Source organism: Ornithorhynchus anatinus, chromosome 11, assembly GCF_004115215.2.
Source record: "Ornithorhynchus anatinus isolate Pmale09 chromosome 11, mOrnAna1.pri.v4, whole genome shotgun sequence".
Lineage (NCBI taxonomy): Eukaryota > Metazoa > Chordata > Mammalia > Monotremata > Ornithorhynchidae > Ornithorhynchus > Ornithorhynchus anatinus.
Genome location: NC_041738.1, coordinates 59,671,171 through 59,698,067, shown reverse-complemented (window position 1 = coordinate 59,698,067; position 26,897 = coordinate 59,671,171). Strand labels below are relative to the sequence as shown.

Here is a 26,897-nt window from a genome sequence, read left to right as displayed (position 1 = left end):
CCCACCCGCCCAACTATGATGAAGACGGAGCCCCACGCCTCCAGCCCCGCGGGCGGGGGTCCTTTGCGGAGCTCGTCCCCCCACCGCAGCGCCTACGAGGCCGGGGTCCAGGGCCTGAAGACCCCCAAGGATGGACCCGGCGCGGACGAACCGGCGGCCAAGAACCCCAATAAGAAATACGGCTCCAACGTGCACCGCATCAAGAACATGTTTTTGCAGATGGGGACGGCCGGGCCGGGAGGGGGCGAGGCGGGGGCGCCGGGCCCGGGGCCCGGGGAGCCCCCCAGGCCCCACGACCGGTCCTTGCGGCTGTCGCTGCCCCGGCCCAGCAGCCGGCACGACCCCGCCGCCCCGGGCGCCCTGCTCAAGCTGAGCACCAGCGTGTCGGAGCGGGTCAGCCGGTTCGACGCCAAGCCGGCTCAGCCGCCCTCCAAGCTGCAGGAGACCCGCAGGATCTTCGAGGAGAGTTCGCAGGAGAAGGAGGCGGCCTCCCGGCTGCTGCTGAGGAAGGAGCGGGCCGGCCTGCAGGCCCGCCGGCTGGACGTGGTGGTGCGCTTCAACGGCAGCACCGAGGCCCTGGACAAGCTGGACCCCGAGGCCGTGTCGCCCACCGTCAGCCAGCTCAGCGCCGTCTTCGAGAAGGCCGACCTGAGGAACACCTTACACCGCGGGCCCGGGGTCTTCGGGCCCAAGCTCGCCGGCAAGCGGGCCCGGGGCTTCCCGCCGCCGCCCCCCGCCCTCGCCGGGCCCGGAGAGGCCGAGCGGGGCTCCGGGAAGGCGGGGGCCGGGCGGCCCGCAGAAGCCCCCGGGACCCCCGCCCAGGGTCGCGAGGTGCGGAAGATCAAGCCCGTGGAGGTGGAGGAGAGCGGGGACTCGGAAGGGGAGGGGGCCCCGGGGGGCCCGGGGGAGGCCGTCCGGGCCGAGGTCACGGTCCACGCCGCTCTGGAGAACGGGGGCGGGCCCGGCGTCCAGCCCCCCGCCGCCCCCACCGCCGCCCCCGCCCCCGCCACCGCGCCGGCCGCCGGGGATGACCAAGAGGAGGGGGCCGGGAAGGCCGAGGGACCGGCGCCGGAGGACTTCTCCGAGGCCGAGCTGGTGGACGTGAGCGCCTACAGCGGGGGGCTGGGGGAGGACTCGGGGGGCAGCGGGCTGGACGAGGAGGAGGAGGCCGAGGCCCCCTACGAGCCCGAGTCCAGCTGCCTGGAGATCCCCGGCCTGTCCGAGGAGGAAGAGGAGGAGGAGCCGGGCCGCAACCGCCGCATCCACTTCAGCACGGCGCCCATCCAGGTCTGTCTTCCACCGCCCTCCCCCTCTTTACCCCCCCACCCCGTCCCCACCAGCTCCAGAAGCCCCCCTCCATCCCTCCCTCCTTACTAGGACCCTTGCCGGCTCTGCCCAGAGCTGGTTTGAATTCTGTGTGTGCGTATGAGTGTTTGGGGGGCTTGTATGTGGACAGGGGTCCTCCCCACAGGCCCAGCCTCCCATCCCCAAGTGACTCGGTCCCCCCTGGCGAGAGAAGAAGGGTGGGGGGCGCTGCGGCTGGGGCTGGTCACCACTGCCTGGCCTAGCCCCCTTCTCTCCTTGCCCCAGCCCTAAACCTGACCTGCCTTTGCCCCTCTGTGCAGTGCCAAGAGCGAGGCAGGTAGCATCCTGGCATCCAGCCAGATGCTGCTCACTCCGCTGAGGAGCCCATTTCTACCTTGGCTGTCCTCACCCCCTTCCCCAGCGACCTAATGGCAACCCCCATCTCCCCCTTGGCAAGAGGAAGGGAGGAAGGGAGAGAGAAGGGAAAGGAGGAGCGCCCTCGAGTGGCTCTCACGGGGTTCCTGCAGTTGCCCGTGGTGGGCATCAGTGGCCCCTGTGCCCCTCTGTCCCCTGCAAAACCCTAGACCTGGACTGAGGGCAGCCCTTGCCCATCCTAGGGGCCAGCTGAGCTAGGGGGTGGCACGGGAGGGCCAGGAGGGAACTCCCACTCCAGCCCCGGCTGCCCCTTCCCACCGGGTTTGGCATGCCCCTTCTGATGGCCCGTCACCTCCGGTTTCCCACCGGCCTCCCCCTGCCCTGCCAGGGGCCCTGGGCCCCTAGGTCCTGTGGCATTCTACCCTGAACCCCTTCTCCATCCTGGGCCCCTAGTCCACCGTCCACTGGCGTGAGGAGTGTTGGAGGAGATCGGGAGCCCAGCTCTGTCCCCTTCGCCCCTCAGCCGTTGTCCCAGAGTCCAGAGGGGCAGGGTTGGGGGAGGGGTGCAGGCTGAGGGAGGCAGCATCCACTACCCTACCCCAGCTTCTGTGTGCAGAAATGAAAGGGGAAGTTGGACAGGCCGGCAGAGAGCCATCACATGACTTGACCGCCTCAGGCCTCAGACTTCTGCAGGCCTGGAGGGAACCCTCGCCTCATTTCCGTGGTCTCAGGGCAGGAGGGGGCATAGGGTTGGCACTTTGAGAGCCTTAAGGGATGGGGGCCTCAAGCAGTACGTGGGAGCCAGCGCCAGGATCCCAGCTGGGAAACCCCAGCCTGTATCTCGAGCCAGGGATGTGGGGAAGAGCCAGGGGCTGACCCGTGTGGGGGCTGGCAGTGACCCTCTATTTCTGTCTACTGACACTGGTACCAGAGGCCTCTCTGCCTTGTCGGCTGGGCAGCTGAATGACTAGGGCTGGGGAGTCCTGACACCACCCCTGGGGCTGGCTGCGGAGGAGAAGGCTCTCATGCCTCTGCAATGAGACAGGGTGGGAGGGAAGAACTAGGTGCGGAAACTAAACTAAGAAGGGTAAGCCAGAGAGCTGGGGCCTAGGTCCTCTTCCTCCTCAGGGGACCCCTCCCTCCTCTCCCTCTTCACCAAATCCCACAGGACCCTGGAATGGCTTTGGGATCCTTAGAGGCACTGTAGCATGGTGGATAGAGCATGGGCCTGGGAGTCAGAAGGACTTGGGTTCTAATTCCAGCTCTGCCACTCGCCTGCTGTGTGACCTTGGGCAAATCACTTCACTTCTCTGGGCCTCAGTTCCCTCATCTGCAAAATGGGGATGAAGACCGTGAGCCCCATGTGGGACAGGGACCGTGTCCAACCTGATTAGCTTGTATTTACCCCAGCACTTTGAACAGGGCCTGGAACATAGTAAGCACTTAACAAACACCATGATTATTATTATTATCTTTAGATGTGAGAGGGGAAGGGAGGCACTGGAACAGGTCCCTGAGAGGACGGCTTTTAAATGCCCAGCTGTGCCTCAGAGGGGCTGGAGAGAGGCCTGGGAGAAGCCAGCCCTTAAACTGGGAATCCAGGAGATCAGGAAGGACATCCATGCCTGTGTCACCCGGAACCAGTTTCTAGCATCCCTGAGATTTGATGGGAGTTTCCATAGCGACATCCCTGACTAGGACCAGCCCTCCTCTTCCCAGAGACTGGTTGGAGGGTCTGGGGATCTGGCTCTCGGCACTGCCCTCCGCCTTCCCTGGGTACACAAAGATGCTAAGGTTCCCACCCTGGCCCTCTTCCCATCAGTCTCCACCCACGAACAACCCATCAAGGGATTCAAGGGTCAAACCCCCAAGGTCTCACCTCCATGTGCCCGCTTCACACCCATAGCATGCCGGCTGGGCTGTAGGCCAAAGGGGGGCTGGATTTGCTTCTGGGGCTTCGGAGCCTTTGACCTTTAAACATTACCGGGCCCCTCAACCTTTGTTTGGATATTTCCCCTCCTCCCAGCTGCACCTTCCCTTCTGACCTCCTTAATTCCCACCTGCAAGCGGAAAACTGAGGCCCAAAGACCATTTCCATTGAGCATGGGGCCCAGGGGTCTGGATTACCCGGTAGGAATCTCCTCTGATCCCAGTGTGGGGAGGGAAAGACGGGGGTGGGGGGCAGGGCAGAAAGGGGAAAAACTCTTTCCACCCACCCTCCCCCCTCCCTGTCCCTCACCCCCAGCTGGCACCACTCTGCCAGCCTGTCGCTGGCAGCGGTGAAACATGCAAATGCCACCGTGTGGAGTCCGGGACGGTGCTCATTAATGTGCCACAATGAGCACCCCCAGTCGGGCCCGGGAGCAGCCAGCCCCCGCACAGCCTGGCAGCGGAGTGGGCGGGCGGGTGGCACTGCTGGCAGCGGCAGTGATAGGGGAGGGGGCAAAGACATCTGGCCTCGGGGAGGCGGGCAGAGTTATATCAGGGCACCTATGCCCCTCTTCCCTATCTCTCCTATCTGTGGCTCTTCCCAAACTGGCCCCGTGTTGGGGAGGGCTTTGGGAGCCCGCAGAGAGGCTGGCACTGTAGGGGTGCCAATGTGATCCCCGTCTCTCTACCCTTCAAAGAGCTTCCCCCAAACATCCCCTCTGTGCCCGCCCCTAATCCAGGGTGGGGTCGATATGAAGGTGTTGGGAGGACTGGGTTAATCATGGGGGTCAGCCTGGGGCTCCAAGTCTTCCATGTCCACTTTCATCCACCCACTTTGTCTCACATCTGCTCTCCTCTTTTTTCCTTCTTTGCCTCTCCTCCCCCGTCCTGCTTTCTCCACCGAGCCGACTCACCGGCCGAGACTCTCCCTGCTACCACCCTCCATTCCTTGACTTCCTCACCTCCCTCCCCGCTCATTCCTTTTTTTTTTTTTAAAAAAAAGGTATTTGTTAAGCATTTGCTATGTGCCTGGCACTGTTCTAAGCATTGGGGAGGATACAAACTAATCCGATTGGATGCTGCTAATGTCCCACGTGGGACTCACAGTCTTAATCCTCATTTTATAGATGAGATAAACAGAGGCACAGAGAAGTGAAATGGCTTGCCCAAGGTCACACAGCAGAGGAATGGCAGAGAGGGGATTAGAGAATGGCAGGCCCTCCGACTCCCAAGCCCAGGCTCTTTCCACTAGGCCACGGTGCTTCTTCCCTGCTCTTATCATTCTTTCTCCTCCACCAGTTTTTCTCCTCTTTCTTTCTTGTGCACCCCCTATGCTCCCCCTCCTTATCCCTCCCTGACACCCTCTCCTCCTAATATGGATTGTGGTATTTATTAAGTGCTTATTATGCATCAAGTAGTTTACTAAATGCTGGGATAGATTCAACATCATCAGATCAGACACAGTTACTGTTCCATATGGGGCTCACAGTCTAATTAAGAGGAAGAACAGGTATTTAATCCCCATATTACCAATTAGGAAACTGAGGCACAGAGAGGTGAAGTGACTTGTCCAAGGTCACCCAGAAGACAGGGAGACAAGCCTGGATTAGAACCCAGGTCTCCGGACTCTGAGGCCCATACTTTTTCCTCTAGGCCACAGTATTTGTCTTCCCATCTCTCCATATCTTCAGGGTTTTTTTTTCATCTCTCTGCCTCTTTCCATCTGCCCCCATCTCTCTCCTTGTTCTTCTCTCCCACTCAATTCCCTCCAGTCCAATCCTACTTCTCCCCTCCCTTAACACCCCCCCAACACACACACACACAAGCTCACACATTCACACACACACACACACACACACACACACACACCCCACCACTTCTTTGTACCCGGGCTCCTATGCCAGGATTTCCCTTGCCAAGAACCTTGGGGGAGCCAGACCCAAGCAGATCAGAGGAGTAAAGGGCTGATGGGGTTAGATATGAGTGGGGGTGGAGACTAGCCCTTCCCTGTCCCGTCCCCTGGCTGCTCCCTCCCTTCCCTGTCCAGACCCTGCCTCCTTGTGGCCTGTGCCTTCTCTGGCCCCTCCCTTTCTTGTCTACACTCCACCTCCAGGCTGCCCCTTCCCTCCCTCCCTCCCCTTCCTGTCTGGAGCCCTTCCCCTGGTCCCACCTTCACACCTTTCTCTGTCTAGGCCCCACCCCCGGCCCCTAACTCCCTTCCCATCTGGGCCCTACCCCCAGCCCCTCCCTCCCCATCTGGGACCCACTCCTCCCACTCCCTCCCTCCCTCCTTGTCTGGTCCCCACCCCCTGCCCCCTCCCTCACACCCTCTCTGTCTGCCCCCCCCTTCCTTCCCTTTCTGGGCCCAACCCCCTGGCCTCTCCCTCTCTCCTTGCCCACCCCCTCCCGCCCTGAACCTCATCCCCTGACACCTGTCTCCTGCCACCTCCTCCAGGTGTTCAGCACTTATTCCAACGAAGACTACGACCGTCGCAATGAGGATGTAGACCCCATGGCTGCCTCGGCCGAGTACGAGCTGGAGAAACGAGTGGAACGCCTGGAGCTGTTCCCTGTGGAGTTAGAAAAAGGTGGGACTGGGTTGGGGGGCTGGGGCTAAGAGTCAGGGCCAGGGATGAGGGAGAGGGTGGAGGACCAACCCTCTTCCCTTCCCTCCCTGCCCCTTTTCCCACCCTCTCCCTACTTAATCAATCTATATCATTTATTGTGTGCAGAGTGCTCAGGAGAGTACAACATTTATTTATTCATTCAATCATATTTATTGCATGCTTATTGTGTGCAGAGCACTGTACTAAGCGCTTGGGAGAGTACAATATAATAATAACCAGACACATTCCATGCCTACGAAGATCTTACAGTCTAGAGTGATTGTGGACATGTTTTCTGCCCACAGTGAGCTTACGGTCTAGAGGGAGAGACAGGCAATATAAATTACGGATATGGACATAACTGCTGTAGGGCTGAGGGTGGAGGTGATTATCAAGTGCTTAACAGGTACAGATCTAAATGCAAGGACTGACGCAGAAGGGAGAGGGAGTAGGGGAAATCCCTGGCTGGCATACACACCCACCCACCCTCACACACACACCTGCACAAGCCCAACTCAGCATGGGTGGGGAGGGGGCCTCCCGAAAGGGGGATCAGAAGCACCCAGGCTTTTGAGTAGGTGGAATTGGCCCCAATACGTCCATGATGGGCTCTCAAGGGACCCCAGCTTTCAGGTTCCCCATGAAGCAGTGCTGTTTTAATCCCATTTCCCTGGACGCCTGCAGCTGGCATCTCCCCACAGCCTCTCCATGCCCACCTCTGTCGGCCTCTTCCTCGCCCCCCTCTTCTCACCCCTACCAGTCCAGACTCCTCCTGCCTCCATGCAAGGTTGAGTCAATCCCCACCTGCCCACCTCGTCTCTTCATCGTCCCTGTGCCCCCCATCCTCTCTGCCCTCCTTGCTTGCTGCCTCGACCCCTGGCCCCCAGCACCCATTCCCTGCTGAAGCCAGTTTGGTTCACCCATCCACCCACCTCTCCCCCGGGCTTTGTGGGCACCCACTGGGTTGTGCTGAAGCTTCCCACCCCATGCCACCCCTGCAGACTCAGAGGGCCTGGGCATCAGCATCATTGGCATGGGCGCTGGAGCCGACATGGGGCTGGAGAAACTGGGCATCTTCGTCAAGACAGTGACCGACGGCGGCGCTGCCCACCGGGATGGCAGGTAATACACCCCGCCTCCCTGATCCTGCCCCACCTAGTCTCAAGGCCCCTTTGGAGAGGCAACGGTGGGCAACGGGTGGAAACCCGGCTGGCATCACCCTGAGTGGTCCTTATGGGGTGGCACTGGGGCACCGACCCTGGTCACACTCGGGAAGACTGGGCAGGAGTGGGGTTAGGTTGGAGAAGGTCTTCACTGTTGCCAGGACCAGCATGCACAGTGTGCCCCAGCCTGAAGGTTGTGTGTGGAAAGAGACTAGATATGGAGGGGCAGTGTAGACAGGTTAGCGGTGTTAGTTGGGCTTGCGGTGTATGTTGTGTAACCCTCAGTTGTGAGGGTGCTGGATCCAGTTGAAGGGTGGTTGGATGGGGACGAGAGGTATGAGTGTGTTTGTGTATGTGCACATCTGTTCTGGCATGACTGAATTGTGTGTCTGCAAAATGCTGGTCTGCAAAACGTTGAATTGTGTGTCTGCAAAATGCTGGTCTGCAAAACGTTGAATTGTGTGTCTGCAAAATGGGAGAGCTGTGGGGAAGGCTGGAGGACACAGAGTCTAAATCGTGGAGTTGTGCACGTACCTAGGCTTCTCAGGGAAATTGTGGTGGCCACTTCTCAGGGAAATTGTGGTGGCCATGGGGGCTGTGTCTGGGAGAGACCCGGTTGGCTTTGTGCATTCTTAGTTGTTGACTAAGGGCCTTTAGATAGGTGTTCTATGGGCTAATGGAGTTGTGCATTCATGGGCAGCCTGGGAGTTTCAGCATGTGGGTACCGTTGTTGGATCTGCCATGATTCTGTGCCTGTGAGGCTGGTATGTGTGTGTCGGTGTATGAATATGCTTATGTACGTATCTACTGCCAAGGAGTCAGAGGACTAGGGTTAATAATAATAAGAATAATAATGTTGGTATTTAAGCGCTTACTATGTGCCGAGCACTGTTCTAAGCGCTGGGGTAGACACAGGGAATCAGGTTGTCCCAAGTGGGACTCACAGTCTTAATCCCCATTTTACAGATTAGGTAACTGAGGCACCGAGAAGTTAAGTGACTTGCCCAAAGTCACACAGCTGACAAGGGGCCGAGCTGGGATTCGAACCCATGACCTCTGACTTCAAAGCCCATGCTCTTTCCACTGAGCCACGCTGCTTCACATTTGAAGGGTTCTGATCCCAGCTCAGTCACTTACCTTGATGTGTGACCTTGGGGAAGTCACTTAACCTCTCTGTTCCTCAGTTCCCTCATCTACAAAATGGGGATTCAATACTCCTCCCTCTTCTTAGTCTTGTCCCACTTGGTTATCTTGTATCTGTCCCAGTGATTAGACCAATGCTTAGCACATAGTAAGTGCTTAACAAATACCACAGTTATTATTGTTTGTGTCTCTTTGTGTCCGTGTGTGAGGGTGTATCTGTTTGTGTGCGGGTATGTCTGTGTATGCAGGTGTGGGTGTGTTGTGGGTGTGAGTTGTTTCCAGTGGGCTGCTTCCTCTGTTTCCTCATGGGAATTCCTGGGCAAGCCATCATCTCTAGAGCCAGAGGTCCGGCCTAGGCTGGATCCTCCCACTTGGGATGGACCGGAGAGGCAATCAGTCAACAGTCTTTATTGAGCACTAACCGTGTGCAGAGCACCTGAACGAAGCACTTAGAAGTAGCAGTAACACACTAGCCTGGTCATGACCCTGGCCATCTTTAGTCTGCCCTAACCCTAATGGTACTTGTTAAACTCTTACTTTATGCCAAGTGCTGTTCTAAGCGCTGGGGTAGATAATAATAATAATGGTATTTGTTAAATGCTTACTATGTGCGAAGCCTAAGCACTGAGGTAGATACAAGGTATTCAGGTTGTCCCATGGGGGGCTAACAGTCTTAATCCCCATTTTATGGATAACTGAGGCGTAACAGAGAAGTTGAGTGACTTGAGCAAAGTTACCCAGCTGTCAGGTGGCAGAGACAGGATTAGAAGCCACAACCTCTGACTCCCAAGCCCATACACTGTCTGCTAAGCCACGGCGCTTCTGGCTCGGTCATCTTCAGTCAGCCCCAACCCTGGCCCGTGCTTAGGTCACCTTTAGTCAACCCCAACCTTGGCCTGGTTATATTTGGTCAGTCCCAACCCTAGTCTGTGCTTAGGGTCTCTCCCACTTCCACGCAGAAATGGAAGCGAAAGAACCAGTCAGAGGGTGTGTGTCATGTTGCGGGGGGTGGCAATCCGGTGTCCAGGAGTGGGTATGAGGATGTGTGTATGTGTGTGTTTCTGCAAGGACATATGGTGGTTGTGCGAGACTGCGGAGTGTGCCTGGCATGTGACTGTGCATCTCTGTCTCCGGACACGTTTGTGGGTTCATGTGTTGCATGTATGTGTGCATATATGGAAGAAGCAAATGAGGAGCATGGGTGAGTGAATATGCCATCTGCATTAGAGTTTGAGCATTGCCTGAGCCCATAATAGGAACTGTGGTTTTTGCTAAGTGCTTGTTACGTGCCAAGCACTACTAAGCGTTGGAGTAGACACAAGATAATCAGATCCCACTTGAGTCTCAAAGTCTAAATAGGAGGGAGAACAGGTGTTGAATCCCCATTTTGCAGATGAGGAAACTGAGGCACAGAAAAATTGAGTGATTTGGCCAAGGTAACATACTAGGCACATGGCAGAGACAGGATTAGAACTCAGGTCCTCTTCCTCCCAGGCCTGGGCTCTTTCCACTAGGCCATGCTGCTTCATATGCCCGCCGGGGGCCCTCTGCTTCTACTGGCACAGTTGCATGGGCAGAATACAGAGCTGCAAGTGGGCACACTGGAGTATGGGTCTGTACATATCCTAGAGTGGTGTGTGGTGTGGGCTGGTCCGTTGCCGGGGTCTCTGGGCCTGGGTCCCCAGCGACTGGGCAGACTGGTTAGTGTCTAACGGGTGTCCTTACTCTGGTGTGTGGTGGCTCTCTGTCCTGGAGCCATATGGCCAGGATTACATCTACACAACTGTATGTGTTTGTGTATGTGTGTTTGTAAGCTCTCTAAATCTAGGTACCTAGGACTCTGCTTGTGTTGTGTGAGTATTGATGTGTGTGTGTTGAGGTTGAGGGTGTCCGAGACTGCCTTTAAGAGGAAGAAGAAAGAGAACAGGCTGAGAGTCAGGAGACCCAAAAAAGAGGAAACTGAGGCATTGAGAAGTTAAGTGACTTGCCCAAGATCACATGGCAGGCAAGTGGCAGAGCTGGAGTTAGAGCCCAGGTCCTCTGATTCCCAGGTCCTTGCTCTTTCCGCTAGGCCAGGCTGCTGTACCTTAGACTTTGAGCTCCATGTAGGACAGGGACTATGTCCTAGTGGAGTGTCTTGTATCTACCGCAGTGCTTAGCACAGTGTTCGGCACAGAGTAATTGCTAAACGAATATATATGTGTGCCACTGATTGTCGGGGACTGAGTGCGATACTGCTTCTGGGAGAGGTGGTATGATAGAGTGGCCACCCTGAGGAGGTTGGGGGAAAGGGAATCAGCCTGCAGCTGCAAGTGGGGGCTCCCAACACTACTGAAATTCCTATCTCGTGTTACCAATCAATCAGTCCATCCATGGTATTTATGGAATGCTTGTTGAGTGCAGAGCACTGAACTGCATACTTGGGAGAGCATAATAGAGTGAGTAGATAGTACGCAGAACGCTAGGTCCGGTGGGGGAGAGTGGGTGGACCTCTGACCTGACCCTTGACCTGACCCCACCCTAGGATCCAGGTGAATGACCTTATCGTGGAGGTGGATGGCACCAGCCTGGTTGGGGTGACGCAGAGTTTCGCCGCATCTGTGCTGAGAAACACCAAGGGACAAGTGAGGTATGAGAACTGAGGGGAGGGGAGGGTGACTGGTAGTCAGGGTTGACCCGCAGGTCCAACCCCTGTCCTACCCCAGTCCATCCCAGCTCTGCTCCTGTCCCTGGAACTCTGTTTCCCTTTGTAGACAGAAGAAGGAGGTCTGGGTTTCTGGAAGTATGAGATGGCTAAGGGTCCCCTCTCCCCCTGCCTCCTGTCCTCCTTCTCCTCAGCCTCCTGCCCTTTATTTCCCCCTACCTCCTTCCCCCTATCAATCTCCTTCCCTCCCTATCCTTCTGCCTTCTGTCTTCCCTCTCCTCAACCTTCTATCCCTCCCTCTCCTCAGATCCTGTCCTCCCTCTCCCTCCTGCCCTCCCTCTCTCCAGCTTCCTGTCCTCCCTTTCCCCCTACCTCCTTCCCTCCCTATCCCTCCTGTCTTCCCTCTCCCCAGTCTCCTGTCTTCCTTCTCCCCTCCCCCATCTTCCCTGTCCCCTGCCCCTTTTCTTCCCTCTCCGCAGTCTCCTGTTCTCTCTCTCCCCAGCCTCCTGCCCTCCTTTTCCCCCTACACTTTTCCCTCCCTCTCCCTCCTGTCTTCCCTCTCCCCAGCCTCCTGTCTTCCCTCTTCCCTCCCTCCTGCCCTCTCTTTCCCCCTACTTCCTTCCCTCCATTGGTCTCCCCCCCGCTCTCTCTTTACCTCCCATCTTCCCTCTCCCTCTCCCTCCCAACTTCACTCTCCCCTGGCTCCTGTCCTCCATCTCACATGCCTCCTATCCCCCCTTTCCTTCTGCCTCCTTTCCTCTCTCTCCCCAAACTTCTATCCTCCCTCCCCCCAGCCTCCTGTCCTTCCTCTCCCCCACTTCCTGTTCTTCCTTTCCCCCACTTCCTGTCCTTCCTCTCCCCAGCCTCAGTTTGTCTCAAAGCCTGAAGCCTAGACTAGCCTAGCCATAAAGCCTAGCCACATAGAAGACAGATAACCCTCACTCCTCTCCACTACCCCTTAACCCCAAACCTCCCCCTTTCCTTCCTCACCCATAGGCCAGAGGGCTTAAATGGCACTGACATTGATGTATCATTTTCTTTACCTATACCCCGCCACTCCTGTCTCCTCCAATCCCGAGGACTGGGTTTTACCATCCAGAGCAGCCTGGGTCTGGGGCCTGCAGCCTGGATTTGGTCAGCGATGTTGCGAGAGTCCTTTGGGAACATGGTCACCACTCTGGTGCCTGGAGCACTGCTGGCAAGTCCCTGGGAGCTGCCTCGGGGCCATGGGAGGGTATCCAGCACGGTGGCCTCTGCCCAGATCTGCTGTCTTTTGAGCTCCGATTTTGCCACGTCTGGGTTCTAATCTCAGCTCCGCCTCTTGTCTGCTGTGTGACCTTGGGCAAGTCACTTCCTTTCTCTGTCCCTCAGTTCCCTCATCCGCAAAATGTGGATTAAGACTGTGAGTTCCATGTGGAACAGGGACTATGTCCAACCTGATTAACTTGTACCTACCCCAGTCCTTAGAACAGTGCCTGGCACATAGAAAGCTCTTAACAAATACCATAAACAGAACAAACAACAAACCTAGCAGTGAGCTCTCTAGTCTCATCCAGAAATAAACCTCACATTCCACGCCCTAGGTGTTGGAGATTCTGCGGGTCTGGTGACCCAGGACCTTCCCCCCCAGATCCCATCATTCCATTCTGTACCCTTTACCCCTGGTTTGTCGGGCCCCAACTCTGTCCTCCACCCAGGTTCGGAGGAGGAGCGGCTTGGGGTGTCCAGTTCCTTTCACCTCCACTACAAACTGTCAACCCCCACCCTCTGGGATGGGAAGCTGAAGGAAGCAGGAAGCTGGGGCGGGTGGGGGTCGGTGGCGGGGAGGGGAGGGGACCAATGGAGGGAAGCAGGAAGCTGGGGGGGGCGTGATGAGGGGAAGCTAGGGCCACCAGCCATTTCCTCCTGCTGCTAATCTCAATGTCAACATCTCCCCTCCCCTTCCTGTAGCTCCGCAGGGCTGGGGGAAACCCAGGGAAGTCACCTGGGCCAGCCTCCTGCCTCTAGGTCCTTCATCAGACCCATAGGCTTTCACTCCAGCCACTAAACCCCACCCTTCAATCACCCCCCACCCTCCAATTGCCCCACAGGTTGCCATGTTCATTTTCGTGCTGTCTGGCATCTTGTTTGCTCCTTGCCATCACCTGTGGCTTCCCAGCCTGAGCTGTAGAGACACAAATGGTTAGGGGTCTGATTCTGGGGGTCCTGGGGATCCTGGGGGTCCTGACTCTCAGTCCAGGGGGAAGAGGATCTGAACTCTCCTCTTGTCAATGGGAAAGGGGTCAGGGGCAGGTCCTGTGTGCCCTGGTGCCAGAGTTCAATTCCCAGATCATCCTTTTATTATTTTTTTAATGGTATTTGTTCAGCACTTACTATGTGCCAAGCTCTGTACTAAACACTGGGGTAAGTGCACACTAATCAGGTTGGACACAGTCCATGTGCCACTAGGGGCTCACTGTCTTAATACCCATTTTGCAGTTGAGGTAACTGAGGCACGAGAAGTTAAGTGACTCGCCCAAGGTCACCCAATAGACAAGTGGCAGAGCCGGGATTAGAAACCAGATCCTTCTGTTTCTCCCTGCTCCTCCTGTTACCCCTCCTCCTCTTTCTCCTCCTCTTCCTCTCTAAGCATCCCCCTGCTGCAGAGCTAACGGAGTCATTTATACCACTCTGTTAAGTGCTTTGAGTCTCTGGGGCCATTTGTGCTCTGAAAGCTGCTGGGAAGGAGCTAATGGGCAGCATGGTGATGGTGATGATGGTGACCTCAACTCAGAGGGAGGGACTTTTAGCTACCTGTCCCATAGCCAGAAGATTTAAAAGGCAACAGCAGATTACTGAGGGAAGCTGGCTGTCACCTGGGAGAAGCAGCGTGGCATAATGGATAGAACACAGGCGTAGGAGTCAAAAGGTCATGGGTTCTAATCCTGACTCCTCCATGTGCCTGCTGTGTGACCTTGGGCAAGTCGCTTTACTTCTCGGTGCCTCAGTTACCTCATCTGTAAAATGGGGATGGAGACTGTGAGCTTCATATGGGACTGGGACTGTGTTTAAACTGATTTGCTTTTCACCTGCACTTAGTACAGTGTTTGGCACATAGTAAGTGCTTAACACATACCACAATGATTACTATTATTAGTGTGAATGAAGTCAAGATCAGATTTATCTGAGAAATGACAGTATAAAATTAGGACCCGCTGAAACCACCCCCTCAAAGGTCACCAATGACCTCCTTCTTGCCAAATCCAACAGCTCCTACTCCACCCTCATCCTCCTCGACCTCTCAGCTGCCTTTGACCCTGTTGACCATCTCCTTCACTGACTGTGTTCTCTCCTTGTTCTCCTCTTATCTTTTTGACCATTCATTCTCAGTCTCCTTTGTGGACTTCTCCTCCCCCTCCCAACCCCTAACTGTAGGGCTTCCTCAGGGGCCAGTACTTGGTCCCCTTCTATTCTCCATTTACATTCACTCCCTTGGTGAACTCATTCGCTCCCATGTCTTCAAGTATCATCTCTATGCGGATGATACCCAAATCTATATCTCCTCCCCTGTTCTCTCTCCCTCCCTCCAGGCTCACGTCTCCTCCTGCCTTCAGGACATCTCTACTTGGATGTCCTCTCACCACCTAACACTCAACATGTCCAAGACAGAGCTCCTTATCTTCCTTCCCAAACCCTGTCCTTTCCATGACTTTCTCATCGCTGTGGACGGCACTTCCATCCTTCCCATCTCACAATTCCGCAATCTTGGTGTCATCCTTGGCTCCGCTCTCTCATTCATCTCACCTATCTAGTCCGTCACCAAGGCCTGCCAGTCTCACCTTCACAACATCTCCAAGATCTACCCTTTTCTCTCCATCCAAACTGCTACCACGTTAGTATAAATACTCATCCTATCCCTATTGGATTACTGCATCAGCATCCTTTCTGACCTGCCAACCCGCTATCTCTCTCCACTTTAGTCTGTATTTCAATCTGCTGCCTGGATTATCTTTCTACAGAAACGTTCTGGGTATGTCCAGGAGCACTGTGGCTTAGTGGCAAGAGCATGGGCTTGGGAGTCAGAGGTCATGGGTTCTAATCCCACCTCTGCCACATGTCTGCTGGGTGATTTTGGGCAAGTCACTTAACTTCTCTGTGCTTTAGTTACCTCATCTGTAAAATGGGGATTAAGACTGTGAGCCCCAAATGGGACAACCTGATCACCTTGTATCTACCCCAGTACTTAGAACAGTGCTTGCCACATAGTAAGTGGTTAACACATACCATCATCATTATTATTATTATTATTATGATGATGTCACCCCTCTCCTCAAAAATCTCCAGTGATTGCCTATCAACCTCCATATCAAGCAAAAACTCCTCACTATGGACTTTAAAGCTCTCCATAATCTTGTCCCCTCCTACCTCACCTCCCTTCTCTCCTTCTACATCCCAGCCTTCACATTCGGCTCCACTGGTGCTAATCTTCTCACAGTGCCTTGTTGTCGCCTGTCCCGCCGTTGGCCCCTGGCCCATGTCCTACCTCTGGTCTGGAATGCCCTTCCTCCTCAAATCCGCCAATCATGCTGTCCCCTTCAAAGCCCTACTGAAGGCTCATCTCCTCCAAGAGGCCTTCCCAGACAAAGCCTCCCTTTTCCTCAGCTCCCCCTCCCCTTCCCATTGCCCCAACTCTCTCCCTTTGCTCTACCCCCCTTCCCTGTCTCACATCACTTGTGTATATATGTACATATGTGTAATTCTACTTGTTTTGATTTGTATATATTTATAATTCTATTTATATTGATGCTACTGATGCCTGTTTACTTGTTTTGATGTCTGTCTCCCCCCTTCTAGACTGACAGCCCATTGTGGGCAGGGATTGTGTCTCTTTATTGCTGAATTGTACTTTCCAAGCGCTTAGTACAGTGCTGTGCACACAGTAAGCGCTCAATAAATATAATTGAATGAATGAATCACCCTCTTCTCCGCCCACTCCCAACCCTTCCTCTGACCAGGATCCACTAAGGGGAAGACAGGGGAGACCAAGGGGGAGGCAGAATGAGAGAAGGGGCAGTGGCAGAAGCGAAACCTGGTGAACTGCCCTTCCTCAGCCCTGATCCCCTCTGCCCCTGCTGGGGAGACTGACCCCCCAGTTTGGGGCGGGGGGGAGGGGCTAGATCTCTATGTGGGTGGGACTTCTGACCCCTCACTGCCTCGCAGGTTCCTGATTGGCCGGGAGAGGCCGGGCGAGCAGAGCGAGGTGGCGCAGCTCATCCAACAGACCCTGGAGCAGGAGAGGTGGCAGAGGGAGATGATGGAGCAGAGATACGCCCAATACGCAGAGGACGACGAGGAGGTAACGCCGGGGCGGTGAGCTGCGCCCCCTGGTGGCTGCACCCGGCACCGCGGGACATTAGTGGAGTCAGGAGGACCTGGGTTCTAATCTCATCTCCGCCACTTAACTGCTGTGTGACCTTGGACAAGTCACTTAATTCCACTTAACATTTAACTTGGGGATAAAGACTGTGACCTCCCACGTGGGAACAACCTGATTACCTTGTATCTACCCCGGTACTTAGAACAGTGCATGGCACATAGTAAGAGATTAGCAAAGGCCATGGTTATTATTTTTATTATTAACTTCTCAGTTCTTCAGTAACCACATCTGTAAAATGGGGATTCAATACCTGTGCTTCCCACTAGTTAGGCTGTGAGCTCCATGTGGGACTTGGTTATCTTGTGTCTACCTTAGTACAGTGCTTGGGACATAGTAAAGCTCTTAACAAATACCACAATTATTATTAATTATTATTACCCAATCGAAGCCTCCCTCTCTGGTGTGCAGTACCATCAATCAATCAGTTTATTATGTGCAGAGCACTGTACTAAGTGCTTGGGAGAGTACAATACAACAGAATTAGCAGACACATTTCCTGCCCATAATGAGTTTATAGTCCAGAGGGGGAGACAGACATTAATCCACAATTCACCTTAATCCACAATCAATATCAATCAATCATATTTATTGATCGCCTGCTGTGTGAAGGGCACTGTAATGTAAGTGCTTGGGAGAGAACACAAAATATGACAGACACATTCCCTGCCCACATTGAGCTTACAATCTAGATAGTAAATCAATAGTATTTGTTTAATCAATTAGTGGATAGAACATAGTCCTGGAGTCAGGAGGACCTGGTTCTGCTTTGTGACTTTGGGCAAGTCACTTAACTTCTCTGTGCCTCAGTTTTCTCATCTATAAAATGGGAGTTAAGACTTTGTCTAATCCGATTAGCTTGTATTTACCCCTATGCTTAGTACAGTGCCTGGCACATAGTAAATACTTAACAAATTCAGTAATAAAAAATCAATCAGAGGAATTTATTGCTCACTTATTGTGGGTAGAGTACTGTAGTAGGCACTTGGGAGAGTATAATACAGTAGACATGTTCTCTGTCCACAAGGAGATTACAGTCTAGGGGACTATGCACTTCCCCACAATTCATCGACGGCAATGTACAGTACTCTACAGTACAGTGCTCCGAACACAATAAGTGCTCAATAAATATGATTGATTTGATTGATATGGGGTTCTTGGAAGGATCCAGTAGGGGTAGAAGACATGGTCTCTATCTTCAAGGAGCTTATCCTCTGATGGGAGAGACAGATCCGAAATTTGGAATGGGAGGAGGAATGCGATTGGTTATTACAAGAAAATGGGAAGGTGCATAAGGGGATAAATGGGTGCTTAAATTCTAGAGGACAGAAAATCGATTGGCACTTAGGTGCAACAGAGGGCTGTGAGTGCTTAAGTGCTGAGATGGTAGTTAAGTGATGCAAGAGAAGGATAATTAATTGGGGAAGGCCTCCTGAAAGAGGTGGTATTTCAGGAAGGCACTGAAGATGGGGAAAGGGTGGGTATGTGGCATGAGTGGTTATGAAGACCCAAGATCAGTAATACAGTGCTCTGAACACAGCAAGTGCTCAATAAACGTGATTGACTAGTGATAATCAATCATGGTATTTATTGAGCATTTACTGCATACAGAGCACTGTACTAAGCGCTTGGGAGAGTATAATACATTAGAATTGGTAGAAGGAGGGAGGACAAGCTTTAAATCTCCATTTTACAGATCAGGAAATGTAGACAATCAATGAATCAATGGCATTTTTTGAGCACTTACTGAGCGCAGTGCTCTGTTTTAAGCACTTGGGAAAGTATAATACAAAAAAGTTGGTAGACATGATTCCTGCCCACAAGGAGCTTACAGTCTAAAAGGGAGACAGGCATTAAAATAAATTACAGATAGGGAAAATAGTAGAGAATAAGGACATGAATATAAGGGCTGTGGAGTTGGGGTAAATATCAAAGTGTTTAAGGGATACATCCTTAAATGCATAGATGAAGCAGAGGGGAGGGCAGGTAAGGGAAATTCATTCATTCATTCAATAGTATTTATTGAGCGCTTACTATGTGCAGAGCACTGTACTAAGCGCTTGGGATGAACAAGTCGGCAACAGATAGAGACAGTCCCTGCCGTTTGACGGGCTTACAGTCTAATCGGGGGAGACGGACAGACAAGAACAAGAACATGAGGGAAAGCGCTTTGGAGATGTGATTTTACTAGGGCTTTGAAGGTGGGGAGAGAGGCGGTCTGTCAGATGTGAAGGGGGAGGGAGTTCTGAGCCAGAGAGAGGATGTGCGGTAGGGATCAGCAACATGATAGATGAGATTGAGGTACAGAGAGTAGTTTGGAGTTAGAGGGGTGAAGTATATGGTTTGGGTTGCAATAGGACATCAGCGAGGTAAGGTAGGACGAAAGAGAGCTGATTGTCTTAAAGCTGATGATAAGGAGTTTCTGTTTGATATGGAGGTGGATGGGCAACTGCTGGAGGTTCTTGAGGAGTGGGAAGATGCGTATTGAACTTTTTTTCAGAAATAAGATCCGGGCAGCAGAGTAAAGTATGGACTGAGGAGGGAAGAGACAGGAGGCAGGGATTCAGCAAAGAGGCTGGTTCAGGAGTCAAGATGGGAAATGATGAGTTGCTTGTATCAGCGTGGAAGTAGTTTGGATGGAGAGAAGCAGTGTGGCCTAATGGAAAGAGCCCAGGTCTGGGAGTTAGAGGACCTGGTTTCTAACTCCGGCTCCTCTATTTGCCTCTCTGTGTCTTTGAACAAGTGACTTAACTTCTCTGTATCCCTGGAAAATGGGGAATCATTACTTGTTCTCCCTCCTGTTTAGACTGTGAGCCTCAGGTAGAACCTGATAATCTTGTATCTACCCTAGTGCTTGGCCCACAGTAAACATTTAACAAGTGCTGTTATTATTATTATTAGAAAAGGGCAGATTCTAAAGATGATCTGTCTTGTGATACAGGGAAGATGGTGGTGTTGTCTAAGGTGATAAGAAAGCCGGGGAGGATAGGATTTAAGTAGGAAGATGAGGAGTGCCATTTTGTTCTTCTGACTTTCAGGCTTGTGTTTTCCCCCTAGGCCACGCTGCTTCTCCTAACCCCAGCTCTGCCAGCTGTCCTGCTGTGTGTCTTAGGGCAAATCACTTAACCACTCTGGGCCCATTTCCTCATAAATTGGGGATAAGATCTTCAGCTCTCTCTACCTCTTAGACTATAAACCCCATGTGGGGCAAGGGAATGAGTCTGATCAGATTATCTTGTATTTACCCCTGCACTTAGTACAGTGTTGGAGCAGATTAAGCACTAGCAGCTGTCAAATTAGTTCACAACTCACTCCTCTGTCTCTGGAAGAGGCAGCGAAGGCAAGCTAGACTGCTCACTGTGCCTTATTCTCAACTCTTCTATTGGAGTCGTCTTGGCTCAGCCCCTCCCTCCTTATTGATTGATTGCCTGGGACTTCCTCCCCCTTCACATCCAGCAGAGCAAAGCTCTCCCCAACTTCAAAACCCTTCAGGAGGCCTTCCCCGATTAATCTTTAATCTCCCCCATCTTGTATCTATCTCCTAAGTACCACCTCAGTCCCTCTGAGCCTTCTAAGCACTTAAATTCTCACACCGCCCTTAACACTTAGGTACATATCTTGATACTCCATTAAATACATCCTTCCTGACTGTAATTTATTTAAGTGCCTGTCTTCCCATCTCAAGTAAGCTCCTTAAGGGCAGGGATCATGTTCAAAAATTCTACTGCACTCTCCCAAACGCTTAGTACAGCGCTCACAGTAGGGGCTCAGAAAATGCTCTTGACTGATCGATTGATTAATAAGTACCTAAACGATCATAATAGTGATTGGATCCCTGCGGAGGGCGTGGTGACCCTGAGCCCCTCACACCTCGCCACACCTCATTTCTTTCTCCGCAGACGGGTGAATATGCCACCGATGAGGAGGATGAGATGAGCCCTATGTTCCCGAGCAGCGAGATGGCCATCGAGGTGTTTGAGCTGGCAGAGAACGAAGACATGCTGTCCCCTGTCGAGATGGACCCCGAGAAACTGGTGCACAAATTCAAAGAGGTGAGAAGTGTGGGGTTCGGGGGAAGACCTGTAGCCCAGGAAGCAGGAGCCAGGGGAGGGTGGTACCCCCTGTTGGCCCACCTCCAACTCCCCCACCCCACTCCACTGCCTCTTCCCTCTTGATGCTCCTTACTGAAGGCACATCTCCTCCAAGAAGCCTTCTCTAACTAAGCTCTCCTTTCCTTTACTTCAACTCCCTTCTGCCTCCCCCTAACTTGCTCCCTTTCATCCCCCCTCCCAGCCCCACAGCACTTACATACATATCTGTAATTCTTTTATATTAATGTCTGCCTCCCCCTCTAGACTCACTGAGGGAAGGGAATGTGTCTGTTATACTGCTATATTGTATTCTCCCAAGCTCTTAATACAGTGCTGTGCACACAGTAAGTGCTGAGTAAATATGATTGACTGACTGATTCTGCCCAGGAGAGAAGCAGCATGGCCTAGTGGATAGAACTTTCTAATCCCAGCTCTGCTCTTTGCCTGCTGTGTGAACTCGGGCAAGTCACTTCACTTCCCTGTCCCTCAGTTACCTGTAGAATGGAGATTAAGACTGTGAGCCCTATGTGGGACAGGGACTGTGTCCAACCTGATTACCTTGTACCCAGCCCAGCGCTTAGTCCAGTGTCTGGCACATAGTATTAATGCCAGAATTAAAAAAAGGAGATACAGCTGCTTCTGGGGTGGAGCGTGGTTGCCTGGCAAACCCAGGAGCAGGCATGGGGCTCCAGTGGCCCCACTGGGGCATTGGACTGAGTGCTCTGTCCACCCCTCCTTGGCAGCTCCAGATCAAGCATGCTGTCACCGAGGCAGAGATCCAGCAGTTGAAGAGAAAGGTGAGCTGTGGGGAGTGGGGTGACCATTGGGTAACACCCTCAGCGAGCGCCCCCATCCCTCACTCCCTTGTGGCCTCCACCATAGTTCCAGAGCCCCAGGGAGGGCGGGACCTCCCGCTACTGGTCCTCTTGCCCTCAGACCTCCCCAGCCACTGTCCACCCTTGCCCTCCCACCCCAGCTCCAGACCATCGAGCAGGAGAAGGCGCGTTGGAGGGCGGAGAAGACGCAGTTGGAACAGAGTGTGGAGGAGAACAAGGAGCGCATGGAGAAGCTGGAGGGCTACTGGATGGAGGCTCAGAGCCTGTGCCAGGCAGTGGACGAGCACCTCAAGGAGACCCAGGCCCAGTACCAGACCCTGGAACGCAAGTACAGCAAGGCCAAGCGACTCATCAAAGAGTATCAGCAGAAGTATGTGGGTTAATGGGAGGGACACGCGTCATAGTGGGGAGCAGGTGTGGCCTAATGGAAAGAGCACAGGCCTGGAAGTCAAAGGATGTGGGTTCTAATCCTGGCTCTGCCACATGTCTGCTGTGTGAGCTTGGGCAAGTCACTGAACTTCTCTGGGCCTCAGTTACCTCAGCTGTAAAATAGAGATTAAGACTGTGAGCCCCTTGTGGGACAGGGACTGTGTCCAACTTGATTGCCTTATATCTACCCTTGCGCTTAGAACAGTGCTTGGCACATAGTAAGCACTTATCAAATACTGTAATTATTATTATTAGTAGTAGTAAAGCATGGGAGGGCTATGACGGGGAACAGGGTGGGCCAGGCGGAGGGAGGGGAGTGGGATTGTGGGAATCCTGGGGGCTGAGATCAAGTTTAAGTTCCCCTGGAAAGCGGGATATTTGGGAGTGTTCTCTCCAACAGTAATCCTTGGATTCCAGAGACAAGACACACAACCCTCAGTGGGGATGAGACCCCAGGTCCTGGTCTCGCCCTGCTCCAGCAGCCGAGAGAACCAGGGGCTGGTAGAGGGTATTCTGAGGCTGGGTGGTTTTGCTGGATGCTGACAAAGGTCCAGACCCCTGGCCTGCCTATCCCCCTTCCCTCTTGTACCAGGGAAATCGAGTTCCTGAAGAAGGAGACTGCCCAGAGGCGGGTGCTGGAGGAGGCGGAACTGGCCCACAAGGAGGAGACGGACAAGCTGAGAGAGAAGGTGAGGAGCTAGGTCACTGCTGGGGTCACTGCAGGGTCATTGTAGGCGTCACTGCCGGGCACCATCCAGTCCAAGGTAAGCACTGAGCTTGCAGAACTGGACCCAGCTTGGCACCACAGGGCACTGCCCTGCTGTAGGGTGGAGATGCATATCACCTGGGTGAACCTGGAAGGACGGGCAATTTTAGACCCCTCTTGCCCTCACCTCTCTGGCCTCCTGAGGAGACACACGGGGCTGAGCCTGTGTGATTTGGATCATGGTTATTGGGGGCGACATGGCTGTCTCAACAACACCCCATCTCCTACCTCTTCCTCCTCCACCTCCTCCTTTTCCTCCTCCACCTCATTCTTCTCTCCTCCTCCTCATTAATTAATTAATTCAGTCATATTTATTGAGCACTTATTGTATGAAGAGCACTGTACTAAGTACTTGGGAAAGTCCAATACACATGGCTTAGGAGTCAGAGGACATGGGTTCTAATCCCGTCTCCGCCACTTGTCTGCTTTGTGACCTTGGGCAAGTCACTTAACTTCTCTGTGCCTCTGTTACCTCATCTGTAAAATGGGCATTAAAAGTGTGAGCCCCATGTGGGACAACCTGATTACCCTGTATCTACCCCAGTGCTTAGAACAGTGCTTGGCACATAGTAAGCATTTAGCAAATACCATTATTATTATTATTATAAACAGTGATATTCCATGCCCACAGTGAGTTTACAGTCTAGATGTGGGGAGACAGACATCTATACAAATAAATAATAGTAAAGATACGTACATAAATGTTGTGGAGCCAGGAGGGGGTAAGAGCAAGGGGAGTAAATCAGGGGAAAATATGGAATGTTTCATGAATTTGTGTGTCCTCCTCCTCATTCTAATGCAGAGTCCTCATCCGTCCCTGTGGATCAGGAAACCAGTGGAGGGCCTCCCAAGAGATCTGGAAGCCTCCATTCATTAATTCATTCAATCATATTTATTGAGTGCTTACTGTGTACAGAGCACTGTACTAAGTGCTTGGAAAGTACAATTCGGCAACAAATAGAGACAATCCCTACCCAATAACGGGCTCACATTTTTTTCCATGCCTTCTGGAGCATGGATCCTGTGCCCCCTTCCCCAAACTGTTCCCAGTGTCTCTGTCCTCCCACTATGCCCTGTACACCCCAGTGCCCACTGTGTCCCCTCTCTCTGTGCCCCCCATGCTCCCAGCCCAATCCTGAGCAGAGACTTATCTTTCCTATTTGTGTTTTTTTCAGATCTCGGATTTGGAGAACAGTCTGCAAACACTGAGAAATTCTAATTCGACTTAAAACCCTGAAGAACCAAACCAACCTTAGCCCAACCTGTTGGACGATTCCCCCTCCCTCACCCCACCAGCCAGCCCCCAACGCCCAAGGGGACAGGCTCCCCACCCCCTACCCCCACCCTCCCCGCCCCCCTCCAGCCCCTGGGCTCTCTGGGAAAATCTCCCGTTTGCTGCTCACAGCGGCTTCTCTTCGATGGATGTGCCGCTCCAGCGATGCCCTCTGGGAGGTCTGCCCGCCCCTCGCCTGCCCTCCAGGCCGGAGCCTCGTCCGAGCCCCGGAGTGGACAGGTGACCGGGTGTGCCCCGAGACTTACAGCCATCATCTCTAGACTGAAGCCGGAGTGAGGGGGGGTCCCTGGGGGCTGCTGGTTGTGCCCCCTGCCCCCCTCTAGGCTCACGGACTACAGAAGCGTCCTCGACTGCCATGGGTGGCGGGAGAGGGGTTGCTCTCTTGAACTTTGACTTTTCGTTCCTTCCTCTCCCCTAGCACTGCCGCTTCCAGCCCCACCTCTGTTCTGATCTCCCCTCCCCTCATTGCCCCCGGCCTGCCCCTCTCACCCTGCCATGCCCCCTTTCCCCCTGCCCCCTCCCCAGACTCTGGGGTGAAAGTGGCCATAGAGGGAGGAAAGGAGGGGATCCTCACTGCCCCCTGCTACCGGCTTCTCCCAGGCCCCTCCCTAGAACACACCGGCAATGTGCCAAACAGACATTATTCTTCGTGTTGTTATTACCATCATCGTTATTATTATTATTATTATTAATAATTATTATTATTGCTATTATTGTTATTATCATTCTCCAGTCCCATCTCTGGGCTGCTCCACCCAGGCCACCTTTGAGGAGAGAGAAGAAGAAAGTGGGGTGGCAGACTGGGGGGATGGAGAGATGGGGGTGTTGGGCAGGGTTGACGTGGACTCCTCGGGGCCTGACCAGGGTAGACTGGCTGGCGTTAGCCCCAGGCTAGGGGCCAAGCCCTGGTCCCTCCCTCTATGCTATTGGTTTGAGTCTCTGGCTTTGCTCAACGTCATGGGGGAGGGGAAGGAAAGGAGAGAAGGAGGGTTGCCCACAGCCTGCTTTCTCAAGAAAGTCTCCTTCTCTAGGAGTCCCTGAAATCCCCCCCACCCACTCAACAAACACCCAACTCTACTCTCTCGGCTGAGGGTCCCAGAAGGAGCTGGGGGGTAGGGCTGGGGGGGGGGGGGCGTCATCTCCTTTGCCTCTGACATGCCAGCTCTAGACTTGGTTATCTCCCCTGCCCACCCCAATACCTCTCTCCGGTTCTGGGCAGCTGGGTGCCCCCTCCCGGTGCCCCTCACATCCCCTTGCCCCAGGGTACAGTGGGTTTTTAAGTGAAAATGTGCCCATCCCCTTCCCACAGCTCCTCTGTAAATAACCCACCAGTCAGTATTCCCTAGGGTGCAGGCCTCAGGATGAGAAGGGGGCGGGGGTCTACCCCTCCTTTGCCACCTTCCCCCCCAAACTGGATCCCAGCAGCCCCAACAGCCACTGGGATCAACTGGGAGACCCTGGGGGGAGGTGGGGGAGGGCAAGCAGGGGAAGGGGGAGGGTTGGGGACTGGATATTTTTCTGATCCCCCTGGCCGGGGCCTAGCGTGTCTGTATATAATATATATATATATATGTATGTATGTACTGGTCTTGGTTTTGTAATGCTAAGTCCTTGGTCAAGTCATTCTCGATAAACAGGCCCCTCATGTGCCTCCACCTTGACTCCTTCCTTCCTGCCGGGGTCGGGGGAGATGGGCAGGTGGGAAGGAGGGAGGGAAGGAGAGGTAGGGGTGGGCAGGGGGAGTGGTCATGGAGAGGGGAGAGCAGTGAGATGGGAAGGGTTTGGGTGTTTGAGGTGGATCCAGGGAAGAGGGGGACCTCTCCCTTTCCATTATGGTGGAAACTGCAGCAGAGGTGGGAATCATCGTGGCCTAGAGAAGCCACGAGTGGCCACTTACGGCCTAGAGAAACCCACTAATAATAATAATAATAAATTATGGTAGTTGTTAAAAATTTACTATGTGCCAAGCACTGGGGTAGATACAAGTTAATCAGATTTAATGCAGTCCCTTTCCCACATGGGGCTCACCCTCTTAATCTCCATTTTACAGAGGAGGTAACTGAGGCTCAGAGAAGTGAAATGACTTGCCTAAGATTAGAACCCAGATCCTGCCAACTCCCAGGCTTGTGCTTTAGCCACTAAGCCACTCTGCTTCTCTAGGCCACTAGTGTTTACGTGGCCTAGAGAAGCGACATGGCCTAGTGAACAAGCATGGGCCTGGGAGTCAGAAGGATCTGGGTTCTGACCCTGATCCCGCCACTTGTCTACTGTGTGACTTGGCCAAGTCACTGAATTGCTCTGTGCCTCCGTTAGCTAATCTGTAAAATGGGGACTAAGACTGTGAGCCCCATGTGGGACATGGACCGTGCCCAATCTGATTAGCTAGTGTCTACCCCAGCGCTTAGTACAGTGGCTAGCACATGGTAAGCACTTAACAAATGCCATTCAAAAATCAGGTTGGGAGGCTTGGGCAGGGTAGGGGCAGGAGCCCAAGTACTCCTCGCACAGGAGGAAAAGGGTCAGGGAAGTGTGGCTGTCTGGAAATCTGAGCTCTCCCCTCTGGCCCTGTGTTGAATTTAACCCCAGATCTGGGGAGATAGAGGGGGTGGGAGGTGAGGAGCAGTGTGGCCTAGAGGAATGGACACGGGTCTGGTAGTCAGAGGACCTGGGTTCTAATCCCTGCTCTGCCACGTGTTTGCTGCATGACCTTGATCAAGTCACTTAACTTCTCTGTGCTTCTGTTCCCTCATCTGCAGAATGGGGATTCAATGCCTGTTCTCCCTCCTATTAGACTGTGAGTTCCATATGGGACCTGATTATTTTGTGTCTACCCCGGTGTTTGGTACAGTGCTTATGAGAAGCAGTGTGGCTCAGCGGAAAGAGCCTGGACTTGGGAGTCAGAG

General features: G+C 53.5%; 1 protein-coding gene across 1 annotated transcript; it reads left to right on the top strand.

Annotated features, from left to right (window-relative positions):
- Window positions 1–25,649, top strand: PPP1R9B (protein phosphatase 1 regulatory subunit 9B). Its single transcript, XM_029074914.1, has 10 exons — window positions 1–1,287; window positions 6,065–6,197; window positions 7,217–7,337; window positions 11,046–11,150; window positions 16,365–16,500; window positions 20,478–20,630; window positions 21,413–21,466; window positions 21,646–21,875; window positions 22,527–22,623; window positions 23,876–25,649. Exons 1-10 carry the CDS (start codon window positions 16–18, stop codon window positions 23,927–23,929), a joined length of 2,355 nt encoding a protein of 784 aa, XP_028930747.1. The 5' UTR covers window positions 1–15; the 3' UTR covers window positions 23,930–25,649.
- Window positions 25,650–26,897: the final 1,248 nt, after the last annotated feature.

Bases quoted from the DNA above. Each gene is read 5' to 3' on its own strand.
- PPP1R9B (XM_029074914.1), top strand. From the start codon at position 16: ATGATGAAGACGGAGCCCCACGCCTCCAGCCCCGCGGGCGGGGGTCCT. The intron at 16,501-20,477 runs GTAACGCCGGGG...CTTTCTCCGCAG, and splicing joins ACGCAGAGGACGACGAGGAG to ACGGGTGAATATGCCACCGA. The intron at 21,467-21,645 runs GTGAGCTGTGGG...CTCCCACCCCAG, and splicing joins TCCAGCAGTTGAAGAGAAAG to CTCCAGACCATCGAGCAGGA.